Raw genomic sequence first — 13,717 nt, forward strand, 5'->3', positions numbered from 1 at the left:
TTAGTGTGAGATTTGGTTTTCAAGAAAATCTGAGTTACTGTCATTTTAACTTTTAAAATATTTGTATTGACAGTCAGGATAGAACATAAATTATAAAAACATTTCTATTTCTCCCAAGCCTGTCTAAAAGCAATGTAACTTTCAAATAGGTACCACACAAAGTTTCCAGACTTGGCCCGGGGATGTAGCTGTGTGGTAGAGGGCTTTCCTAGAATGGGTGAGACCCTGGGTTTGATCCCCAGCACTGCAAGGAGGAAAAGTCATGTATAGAATACAGGGAATTTACAACTCAATAATAAAGAACCACCCCCCAAAAAAAATCCTATTTTTTCAAAAAGTTACTAGCCTTAAAAATATAACTTAAAATGTAACTTACAAATGTTAATGATTATGTAACTCTTTAAATCTTGATTATAATAGTTCATCCCTGAAGATACTACTATTCATTTTTGATTCCTCGTGTTTTCAGAAGTACAGTACTTGAAATCATTTACTGTGTAGTTATTAACAAATTTTAAAATAATAATCCCATAATATCCTACACAAATCTAATTTTTTATTTTTATTTGTGTGTATGTGTGTTACCAGAGATTGAACCCAGAGCACTCTACCACTAAGCTACAGCTCCCCCAGCCCCTTTTATTTTTTAATTTCCATACAGGATCCTGCTAAATTGCCCAAGTGGAACTCGAACTTGAATCCTCCTGCTTCAATCTTCCAAAAGGCTGAAATTGCAGGTATGCACCACTTCACCTGGCTATAAATCTAATTTCATGGTCATTTTTTTAGAGAAAATTTACAGATACTAAAAAATAAATGTAAATGACTCCTTAATGTTTTAAGTAAAAATGATATATTCTTTTTGAAGACCTAAGTTTCCTGTTTACCAGCTCCATGAAGTAACTTATCTAAATGTACTTGGGGCAGGGGATTTAGCTCAATGGTTTTGCCACCTGCTGTGCAAGCGCAAGGACCCGAGTTTGATCCCCAATACCAAAAAATAAATAAAATAAAATAAATGTACTTAACACCATACATGGTTTCCTTTAATGCCACTGATAAGGCATGCAAAACTTAACTGATGTAACTAGTCTAGGCAATTCACTAAAAGAAAGTTCAACCATATATCCTGTTCCTTAAGGAACTGCTAATAGTATTGTTCCAAATGAACTGGTGAGATAAAATTTTAGCACAACTGAATGACAATAACACAACGTATATATACATAAGGCTGCTTTTTCTCAGTTCTAATCCCTGGTTTACATCACAAATATATCCAGAGAAAAAAATAAAACAATATATGCACCCCAGTCAAGAGTGTCCCCTCTCTCACAACACACATAAACACATTTGCATACACGTGCACACATAGAATGGCAATGTGGCTGCCCATAAAGGGCTGGATGTAAATGGGGATATTTATATATCCAGATTCACTTCTCTGAGAAAACTAGCAAAGGTATATCTCCTTAATCTGAAGTACAGAACAGGAAAATCTGTTCATCTGGCACAGGAAAGAGGAGCAGGAAGTCAGGCTTGAAGGCTCTGCTCCAACTCTGGCTCTGCATGTGCTCCTCCCACAATCTCTTCCATCACTCCGCTCAGGTTGTCCTTATTATCTTAGTCTTCTACATCCTTTTCTACAAGCACACCATTTACCAGGCACTACTATCCTATCTTGGCCAGATGATCTGTTTAATTAGTTCTACTTTGCTTTAGATTTGGAACAATGTCTCAGTCTACTATCAAATTCTATAAAAGATGAAGTTCATTTTAAGATCATAAATGATCATAAATGAGTATAAATAAAATTCTTGTGGTTAACCAACCATTGCTATAGTTCAAAAGCTTCAAAGGAAATCTTCCTTCCAGTCACTCCCTCACACACAGGGAGACATGCAATATTTCCTATTCCCTGTAGAGACGAATCCTCACACTGCGAGCTGCACTGTGGTAACACAGTGAAGCAGGATGATGTGAAAACAGTTTCAAGGATGGGAAAGTCTCCCTGCCCTGTTGCAGTCATAATCTTGCTCAAAGGTTAACCCATTCATCTTCATTTTTATCCTTGTGATACATTTTGTATGATTCTCTCTTTAGCGTTAAAAATTCTGTGTTTTATAAAACATTTTTAAAATAGCACATAGCAAAGATACAAATTCCCAATGATGAATGTAACTGTATTGTATACCTGACATGTACCAATAAACTCAATGAAAAATAAAAATTAAAAAATAGCACATAGCTGCATACTGTTTCATGGAGAAGTAACTTGCAGAATTCCTACATGCACCTAAGGCCTGCTCCAGGGCCTGACAGGTCAAAACTCGTAAGTAATATGTCAGTAAGACTGGATGGCAAAGGTTATAAGACAGAGCCATTCTTTTGTTCATTGCCAGATTCAACATGATAAAGGAACTGAGAAACATTTTAAATTTTTAGGAATTTGTCTAACAGTCAAACTATACAGTTTCCTACAGTGAACAAAAAATTCAGAAGGCTATCTCACACAATGGTCAAAAAGCAATATGCACACATGTACCATCTTCACATCCACAAACTTAAATACATAAACTGCACTCCCCACAGGCTGGCCCGTGGATTATTTTCTCTCTCTCATAGGCTTCCACCTCACTCCTCCCCTCCAACAGTGCCTCTGCTTCAACTCCTAACCTCCTGAACCCACCCCAATTCCAGCTCCTTGAAGCTTTCTTTGACCATTATAAGTCTCAGAAATCGCACACCTTTTCTTCCTCCTAGAGCCTTTTGACTATATTTTTCATGGCACATTTATCATCTACCACTTTCCATAGTTAGCTGTTGTCCAGTATACATAAATCATAGGTGCTGAGTTGTGTGTGGAAGACAAGGCCTACCACCACCCACAAATGCTCCTATCAATTATCCCTTTAGCCTATTTGTATAGTGAGTGTCTGGTCCATAGCCAGGCATTTAATTACATGCCACGGTTGCTCAATTATTTAGCTAAGTCTTAAGTTCTTTGAGAACATGGATACTGTCTCCTGCTTTTTTTATCCTTTGAAAACCATCAAGTAAAGTGCCTACCATTGTATGCCCTGAACTATATACTGGTTTGTTAAAAAGCAGTAATTGCTCATTTAAGCTTTAGGATGTTTTTATTTCAGATATGAGTATGTCAACAATTCTGCTAATATTAACAAATTATTAATCACTTATAAACTATGAACACTACATATTTATAGGATAATGTTTTATTTAAAACCAAAATCTTTGGGGGAACTTTAAAAACACGTACTATATTTATTTTGAACTGATCCCTCTAAGCATATCTTTTGATTTTACTCAAAAGAGACCCAAGTGATATGAGCCTGGTGGCTGTGATATAAATAGTCTTGAACTAAATGAGATTAGGCTGACATTGCTAACTCACAGGAGGTAAAGCTGTATTTTTCAGAACATACTAGATCCACTTCTCTGACTCGGGTTTTCTCTATCAGCCATCCTTTCTATTCCTTTCAAGATCTTCCCAGTTCACTCACTTGCTTACATCTTACTCAAAGAATAGCTCTCACTCCTCAGATTCTGCCCTCAGTGCCTCAGCACTGTTGGTGGTAGTGTGCTACAGGAACACGTGTCTCAGCTATCCAGGTCACTGAACTCTCCAGGGCAGCAGCCAGGAATGCTGCTGGCACCTCCCACTGGCCCCAGCTTCTGCCCTGTGACATCCAGGGTCAGCTCCGGGAGAGCCCCTGCCAGGTGTGTCCTAAAACAGGGCTACCCTTGCTCCTCCCCCCCACTCAGGCTTTGTGAAGCAGCCCTTTCCCTCCTTGTTTACACATCTGCTTGTTGCTGTTTTGTTCACATTCATACCCTGTGAAGAATCAAGCCCAAGTCCCCAAGGACAATTTTTTAATAGGTAACAACTCTAAAATACTCTCCCCTCCTCTATGGCATAAGTTTGCCCTCTACACTTACTTATTAAAGGATTGAAAAGCTCCATGCAACAGAGCTGACCAAGCAAGACATGGGCTGTTCACACTCTCACACCCCATGTTGCTAACAAGGAGATGGAGCTCACACATCACCTCACATGAGCATAGTGCTGACAGAGCTGGTCCCCAACACAGACCTCAGGATACACTCTCTCCAGACCTGTACTCCACTTCTATTTCCCACCAACTACCATGAAGGTGCCAAGTAAAAAAGTGACAGACTGAGGCAGCCATCTCTCTTCCAAGGACACGCTTGCCATTACAATAATCAAGCAAAAGATACTGACACTGTAAACAAATTGCAAATAGCAGATACAAAGATTAAAATCATCAAATCACTACGTAATGGTTCTGGAGTTTTGTTTTATTTTTTTTGGGGGGGGGTGTTATAACAAAAACACTTCATGAATCAAAAAGTACCTACATTTCATAAAACTTGAAATTTCTGAAATATTTAATTTATAATACAATTTTTAATCAACACATGTTCCTAATTGAATGCGTCATAAGACTGAACAAAAGGACTCTATAGATGTGATTAAGCTGCATTTTCACATTACTTATGGTGTTAAGGTTTAATACCTACACACTTACTAAGCATTAATATTTTAAATTATGAAGTCTTATAGTTAACTATAGCTAACAACATTTCATATGCAACTTTCAATTGTTAAAAATAGATAAAAGTGAAAATCGGAAGTCTGACTCTAGGGGATGTTACAGCAGGCTGCCATGGTCCCCATTTGTAAAGCCTTCATTGCCTCCATCAAAAGGAAGCACTTCACCTCCCATGAGGCTCACCCTGAGCTCACCAGGGCCCCAAAGACCCCAAAGACGGATGACAGGATGGGTCCCATGTGCAATCAATGGCCAGGCTTGCAAATAAATGCCTGGTCCCCTTGCATCAAGTCTGGGCAATTCTGAAGGCCACACCAGCTCCAGCTGCCTGTAGGATTTGCCCAGAGCTCTACTAGAGCTCACCTTCTGCTCCTGCCAGTCCTACCTTCTTCATTTCTCACAGGCATCATTCTGGGCCACTACCTCTGGGGCACACAAATCTCAGTCAACTTCCCCAGCAGTCGCAGCTACAACAATAATAATTGAACATATTTGTGTGGAGGTGTGGCTTAAGTGATAGTCCTGAAAATCACAAGCTAGGTACCTAGAAGTATGGCCTGGGACAAGGTACTGGGACTGAGGCCCGGCAAGAACACCTTAGACCCCTCAATAAGGATCTTGGCTGCAATGCAGCCTCACCTTGCTGTCAGCCTTACTCCAGCTCCCGACACAACCCCTAGATGCAAAGAGAAACTCTACAGTGAGAAAAGATCCTCACAAGAAGGGAGTCTTATAAATAACAAAGCATCAGAAAGACTGAAAGCTCTTTTTTATCTTGGATTCCAAATAAATTTCAGTAGCACAGACATGTAAATTAATATCCTTAATCAAACAATCCAGTGCTTTTGTCTAAAATCACTATTACAAAAGCCAGTAAAACAATAACAGCACAAAATCTGATTTTTAACAAATTACATTCCATATTACCTAATCTGTTGATTATTCAAAGTGTGCCCTATACAATTACTGTTTTTTCTCCATGAAAGAAAAATGGTACCATGAATTATTCGTTGATACCAGCTATGGACAACTTAAGGAAAAGCTTTACTTCTTAATACTAACTTCTCCAAAAGACTCAACAAAAACTTAACTCAGTAGTGCGGAAATTTTTTGAGGACTAGATGATCCAAGCAACTGATTTTCAAAGTGCATTCCATGCCACTCCCCCACAGTTGGTTCTGCCTTTATTTTGTTTTATATATTGAGTCTCTGTGAAAATTTCTAAAACTCTACACTAGGCCAGTGTTTTCAAAACAGAAACCCATCACAGAAAATATTCTTTCTGGTTATATGTGAGTGTTCTGTGTAATACATGTACTTGGGTAAATATTTTGCAAAGAACAAGGATTATGCTACTGCTATAAAATCTGGAGGGGAGTGCTAAAAGCTATAGATCTAAACCATAAATTTCATCCAGACCACTCAGTCTTGTTTGCTCTGGTATCACTAATAATCTATTCCAGTTCCTAGCATGGTTGTGTGCTCAGTAACTATTTAATAAACAAGATACAAAACTACACATCGCCAAACACAGACGCAATGGTTTGTAATAGGATCAACGATTTAAAAAATAAATAAAGGAGATTCTTAAATAAAGTAATTTGGAAAGGAAAGAAAGGGGAGGGAAATGAATGATCAAGATGTGATATGTATATGTATCAAACTCCAGGAAGTTGAATGTAATCACTACGTATCACAAACATATACTAACAAAAATGTTTTAGATAAAATTTGATAATAAATGAAAAACATACCCATATGAAGCTATCTGCTCATATCAAAAACTTTCCAGTCAATTTTTCCCCAACAAAAAACTTTTGCTTTATATAGAAATCTGAGGACAGTGTCTCTTCCAAGTGATCATCATTCAAATTACAATTACGCAGGGAAAGAGGCTTAAAGGATTTGACTACAATTGATTTGCAGAGTTTCACCACAATTAACTCCAAAAGGCTCTGAAGCATTTTCAAGGAGATTTCCTGTGACTGAAATTTAATCTTCAAGGGAAAACTTCCTATACGGCTTCTTTACAGTTGGAAAATTCTTTTAAGAATTGAGAGGCTTTCAAAAGTGAACATTTTTCAAAGCAACTGAACTTCCCAAAGATGACACAAGTAACATGCAAAATGGAAAAAGCACACAGCCTTAAATATTAAAATGGAGACAGTAAGTGGTCACATTCCTTTCAACTCTTGACATCTCCTAACTAATGTTTATCTTCCTCATTAGCTAAACAAAGAGATTACTTTACAAGAACTGAAAAAAGCAAAGACAACTTATCTAATTTAAGTCTTTTTTGACACATAATATGTCCCCCCAAAATGTTTACAGATTTAACTCCCCTCCATTTAAGTAACACAATTAAACAAGTTTTTTTTGTTCTTTCTAGTCAGGAAATCTTTCCAGTGATCAGGCAGTAGAAACATGCCAGTGAGCACGATTCATAGCGTTCCTCCCTTCTAGCAGCTCACATTTTACAAGACGTATATTAAACATAAGTGGGCCAACTTGGCACCAGATAACTTGCTTGTTCTTTCAAAAAGTGAGATGTAAATTCTACTACTGAACCATAATAAAATATTTAGTTATAAGTAAACAGCTTCTCCTCCACCCCAAAAGGAAGAAAGAGAAAGGGAGAGGAGAAAGCGGAAACGTGTAGGGTGAGACGGGTGGGGGTCTGATAATACAGACTGAGCCATGCTTCTAGTTTATCCCAACTGCACACACGGGCAAGTATCCTTTTTGCTTAAGCTGGGTTTCTGTTATTTAGAACAAAGAATCCTTACTTTTATAAAATCTCCAAGGTTCATATTTAAAGCATTTCCTACACATGCACTCGCTCTTTCACTAATTACAGTATATATATATATATATATATATGTTTGTAAAATGGATGCATGAAATGTTAACATGCACCTGAGCACTTGATGCATCATGAACTAAGTGTTCAGCATTCTGTGTTATTTCATCCACAAAGATATCTTATCAGAGGGTACCAGAACCACGTGTTTTAGGAGCAGAAATTGAGGCACAGAGATCATTTAATCATTGCCCAAAGCCATGTATGTAATAAAAAGTAACACCAGGTGTGAAAACTTAGTACTCAGGCACAAAAACCAGTGCTCTTCAATGCTATACAACTCTAAACAAATGATCTAATGAAAAAGCACTGAACTGAGTCCATATATATCAGTAGTGAGAAACCCAGGGCATGCATATTGTTTTTAAGACAAAAGGTATTAATGTAGAGTTGTTTTTTCAAAACTAAAACCTCAGTATTCAGGTTTAATTGCAGTGTTGGCACTCTGCAATAAGTAAATGAGTTTTGGGTTGGAGTTTGGGCACTCTGTCTCTAAAAGGTTTTCCATCACTGGTATATATCCTACAGAAACTGACACTTTTTATCACTATACAGTATTCTAACAAAACCTCACAGCTTTTCTTATTCCTTAAATTCTTTTATTGGTACATTTTAGGTATACAATACATTTACATTTATCATTGGGTGCTCACAGCTTTTTAAACAAGATTTAACCAAGTCCAAAATGCTGTAGCCCATCCTCAATTTTTCTACAACCATCCATGATTTCAGACCTTTTCAAAGCTTAAAGATATGTCCTCTTACACATCACTCCCTCATTCTTTTTTTTTTTTTTTTTGATACCAGGGATCGCACTCGGGTCCTTGCACTTGTGCAGCAGGCAGCGAAACCACTGAGCTAAATCCCCGGCCACACTCCCTCATTCTTTACAGAGCAAATCTGAAAGTTTCTTCTTACTCATTGTGTTTGTGCCCAGTCTGGGAAAGAAAGACTCAAGGTACCATCTGAATTCTGTATCCCCCAGCAGTTAACACTGGCATATGGCACGTCTAAAGGAGACTAATATTGTATTTCAACTCTCACTCCACTACATACAGACCATGATGGCAAGTTCAGGCTTCAAGAAATTCTTTGACCAACAAAAAATTTTTTTCATAAAGTCATTAAAAACAAAAGGAATTACTAATATTTGTATAATACCTAACAGCTTACCAAGCACTTTTACACATAATATAACCCTAGACCCTCCTGGAAATCCCTACAGTTGAGAGAATAAATCATGCCTCCATTTGGCAGTTAAAGAAACTCATGATGAAAAGAGTATAGTGAATGCCCTAAGTCATTCAGCTAGAAAGTGACAGATTGGGATTCTAAAACAAGTCTTCCAGCTCCAAAGTCAATATTCATTCCAAGAAAATAAATACTTTACCACTGGCTGCCAAAGTAGTTTTCTATCTGCTTACTCTAAGGATTTTTCCGCCTTAAACCTTTATGCCAGAAATGTTTAAATAAATCATCAGCCCCTCTAAAGTTCTTCAATACAAACCTGAGTTCATGAACACTCGCTTGGCAAATCTGCCTCAAGTAGTGGCTACAAATGTGTGTCTCAGGGCCTCTACCTGGAGCTGTACATACTCAGAAATCTCAGGAAACTTGGTATTCTTAATAGTTACATTTTAGACAAGAATCTTTATAAAATGTTCTATGTCTCCTTGCCTCCCCTTAAACAGACAGACTGAAAGCCACTGAACACTCTCCTGATTTTTTTAAGAATTCTTTACGGCGATCAATCCTGCAGCTAGACCCCCATGTGTCATGTGCTGATGATTCCAAGGGAAAAAATCATGGACCTCGACTTCAAGGCCCCCACACGCAGTTGGTGAGGGAAGGTGAGAGGAGACGGTGGTCACAACCACTGGTAAAATGCAAAAACAGATGTCCAAGGTAGGGGCAGAACACAGTCCAGAGATGCCTCAGGGAAGATCTAACAGTACACAGGCAGTCTAGAGCAGCACAGACCCGGAGGTAAGGAAGAAATCACCAACAGTCTTTGCAGAAATTACCCGGACCCTGGCACCTGAGTGTAGACCAGAAGAACAGGAAGGAGGAGATGTGAAATGCCAGCATCCAAGGCTAGGGAGAAGGAAGGGTACACACGGATAGGACAGACATGTTAAGCACAAGGGAAGCCACCCACGAGAGCAAAGTAAAAGAAAAAGTTGCAAAGTAAAAGCAGCGTTCCTAGAGTGAAGTGCAGATGTATCTCAACACAATGGGGACAATACAAAAAGGAAACCGACACACACTCACTGGCACTCATACTTAAACTTATGTCACTGGTCATCCTCTCCATAAGTCTGACCATAAATCTCAGGCTGAGCACTGAAGACCATTCTGGCTAACCTTGCACCTTTCTGACTGAGGATACTGGGGTCCACAGAATTAATGGGTCCAAACCTGGAGATGTTAGAGGCAGAATAAAGACCAAAGCCCTGCTCACAGGTCCGCAAGTCTGGACTCTGCCCCACCCACTACCTGTCTTCCAATATTCATCCACACAACTATGTTTTCCTTCTACCGTGTTTCAAAGCTCAATTTAAATATATCATAATGACTCCAAAAATGAATTGTAATGATAATAAAGCTTACCTCAAAATTATTTATACTCCAGTAATATAATCTTTCATAAATCTACTGGGAAATATCCTAACAGCCATTTATATCACTCTTTATCTACAGTAGTTATCCTACAAAATGGAATGTAGATTAATTCCCATAACTCACTGCTGTGTTTTATTATTTTATCATTATAAATAGTGGTCAAGGTTAAAGATAATAGTGATAATATAAATCTACTCTAGTGCATATAATGGAGTCTATATGCTTAATAGCTAATAATTAACTACTGAAAATATATAAGCTGAGAAAAAATACTTTGAAAATGCACATAATTATTCTCACTCATAAACAGTGATACTCTTTCTCAAAGGCATAAGACTCTAGAATCAATCTCATTCTGACCAGAATAATCTTTCCTAAATGAACTTCAAGAGACATCAATCTGTTCCCAAAAGAAAAAAAGCAATCATCTTTCTTTATAAGAAAGCAGACTTCAACCAAACTCCAAATACAGTGCTAAAAACTCAAATTAAGGCCAATTAATTTCTAACAAATCTCTGGAAATGTTCTGCTGCTAAGTTTTCAGATTTAAGCAAAATACAGAACATAGCTAGATTTCACAGCACCCTGAGTTCATCCATTTCATTTAATTGTATCCACATTCGAGTGAGGCTCAGAAAGAGCACTGAGATAACCATGTGCTGAGAGGCTGCCCTGAACCCCATCTATTTCCTAAAGCATTTCTCCTAGTCTCCCAAGGCAACAGTTCTAAGGACACATTCTAAAGACTGCACAATGGTGTGGAAGAAATACAGAAACCACCAACAGAACCTTAAGCAGGTGTTGAAACCAACCCTGAGCAATGAAGAGTCCCACCACAATTCCTGTCAGGAAAGTCTGGAGCCCTAGACCACCTATTAAATGTTGGAGTGTGATTGGTTCCATTAAAAAAGCAGAATACCAGGACTTTTTTTAATGAAATGTAAATATGCAAGTACAGCATCTTTAAAATAAGTTTAGCAGCCTCCTATGAACTTCATTCAGATCACAGACTACACAGAAAGTCATGAACTGTCTAGACCCCTGCCGTGTGCCCTTCCAATTCAGTGTTCATCTCTTTCGTCAGTAAGGACTTTGCTATATTTAAAGTTTTTTTTAGAGAGAGCTAACAACTTCATACTTCACCAAAGTCTAAAACCTTAAGGGGAAGTAATGGCAAGAAGGAAATTAATACTGAGCATTGTGTTCCAACAGGTGATCAGCAGAGGCCCTTGAACGAGGCTCTTATTTTCTCAGGTAAGTAAGAGTTAACAGGCTGGCACCACACCTCAAGAGCATTCTTACTCTACCAAGTTCATACCCATCGGAAACCTTGTATTTCCAAGGCTGTTAAGTAGATGCCTTACTTGAGCTGGTATTTAGAGCTGATATTTAAATTCTCCTAAGACTAAAAAAATAAACCCAGAATGGTGGCTCACACCTGTAATTCCAGCACCCGAGAGGCTGAAGCAGGAGGATCACTACAAATTCAAGGTCACCCTTGAATTGGAAAATGGTGAGACTGTCTAAAAAGAAAAACCAACCAACCACAAACCATATCAGCATTAGTGGTACCTAATGGTTACAAATGGGTAACAAATGTAGCGCATAAATGCAACTTATGGAAAGACATCTTAAATCATTACTTAGAAAGGTCGGGGGAGAGGCTCACAAAAACAGGAAATAGCAAGTTAAAAACACCCATCAACATTACAGTGATAACAGCTCCTCTCCAATCATCTGAAGAGTCCCAACAGGCTCTTAATCCACCCCTGCTCTCCCTCTAGACCCCATCCACACTAGATGGAACTTGTCATGTATTTAAAGGAGGCCAGACCAAAAGATCAGTAAGACTGTTTGAATCCATATGGAAGTCAACTTCCACTCTACACTACCTCACATATACCTCAAACAGTTGCTCAAAGAAGTAAAGATGCCTAACAGATTATGGTCCATGGTCCACAAAATGCTTTGCAGGCAACTTTATATATACACAAGTCGATGCTGAACTTAACAGTTTCTCAGTGAAACACTGGTAAACAGAACGACAAATTTACTCATAACATACAATCTGAATATACCAAATCAAAGAAAGAATGCTCTTCACTGTCTGCACAATGCTTATATTTCAAAACTCAAAAGGAAATTACTATTTAAAAAGTGACTTGCCAAGACTTGGGCTCTCCAAAATGGAGATAATTAATGCTGTAGAGGTCCATATCCTCGGTGTGCCACGCAAATGTGGTCTTCCACATGCCGAAATAGAGATAGGGGGTGTTCACACCCTCAATCGAAATACCACACTCTTCTTCAACCACATCCAAGACTGTATTAAGGCGAGCGATGTTCCATTCATCCACACCCTGGAAACCCAAAAGGGAGAGAGAAAGAGAAATCAAATGTTACTAAATAAAGATAGCATGTACTGATCACCATCTGTCAATTATTACAATGTATATCTTAATCCACTGAAAAAATGAACAATAAAGCAATCATTCAACAGCCATGCGGACATCTGTTATTATTAATACAAAAATTACTACCAGCGTAATGTGGTTTTATATAACCACTGGTGTAAAACCAAGTAACTTCCTGATTCCAAATGGAAATACATAAAAGTTAAGGGTCCACTTCACACTTGCTACTAGCAAAACACCATTAATTGAAAGCAGATGACTTGGTGTGTGATTTCCATTTTGGCACAGCTTTTTGTTTGGGGGCTTTGGGGTTTATTTGTTCAGCGCTTTTTTGCACGTTAGTTTGGGGATCAGAGTCAACATCAAACATCATCCTAAGAGATCATAGGAAAACCTATCTTTTGACATCCCTCTCTCCTCTACATCCATTTAGTGTGTGATACACTGTTTCCTAAAACTTCTACTCTAATTACTGGAAAAACTCTTAGAACTTTCCTAAACCACAGATGGTTGTGCTCATGGTGATCCTTCCATTGACTAAACATTCATCTCACAGAGTATTTTGAGAGGAAAATGTAAGTACATAATTTCTGCTAAAAATACATATCCAAACTCTGGTAAAATTTCTGAAATAATGTAATTTTGTGTAACACAACATGGCTGGTGACAGGAGAGAGACAGAGAAGATTAGAATTTCTGTTCTAAGTTAAAGTGACAGGAAAAGATTCTGGTTTTATTAGAATGTACCAATCAATTACTAATACATAATTGCTTAGGAAATTTTTAGAAACTATGTATTTTTCCCATACACTCTTCTCATCTAAATCTAAATATCTGAAGCTGGGCAAGCTGGTGCACACCTGTAATCCCAGCACTTGGAGGCCGAGGCAGGAGGGTCTCTGTGCATTCAAGGCCAGCCTAAGCTATATATACTGAGTTCAAGGCCAGCTGGAACTACATATCAAGTCCCTGTCTTAAAAAAACAAATCTAGCTGGGGATTTAGCTGAGTGATTCCGGCGCCTGCCTTGCAAGCATAAGGTCCCAAGTTTGATCCCCGGTACCAAAAAAAAAAAAAAAAAACCAAGTCTAAATTTCCAAGACTGAGCAAATTCCTAGGCAGAGAAACTGCAATGCTTTAAAATCCATTTTAACTTCCTCATGGTGCTATTACAAAGAGGTATTAAATTCTGACATATGTTCTTAAAAGGCCCTCTCCAATAACTATTTC

At 38.2% G+C, this 13,717-nt stretch overlaps 1 protein-coding gene across 12 annotated transcripts in view; it reads right to left on the reverse strand.

Moving 5' to 3' along the window:
• The window catches only part of Kdm4c (lysine demethylase 4C), a 453,670-nt gene that overhangs the window by 318,377 nt on the left and 121,576 nt on the right, over positions 1-13,717 (reverse strand). For all 12 annotated transcript variants that reach the window (XM_013069708.3, XM_087183467.1, XM_087183465.1 and 9 more), the window contains one exon: positions 12,241-12,434. In XM_013069708.3, the coding sequence (XP_012925162.2) occupies positions 12,241-12,326 (86 nt within the window). In that variant the 5' untranslated portion in view covers positions 12,327-12,434. The remainder of the gene's footprint in view (positions 1-12,240; positions 12,435-13,717) is intronic.

Source organism: Heterocephalus glaber, unplaced genomic scaffold (assembly GCF_053883595.1).
Source record: "Heterocephalus glaber isolate CG9 unplaced genomic scaffold, H.glaber_assembly_v1.0 deba00001481, whole genome shotgun sequence".
Classification (NCBI taxonomy): Eukaryota; Metazoa; Chordata; class Mammalia; order Rodentia; family Bathyergidae; genus Heterocephalus; species Heterocephalus glaber.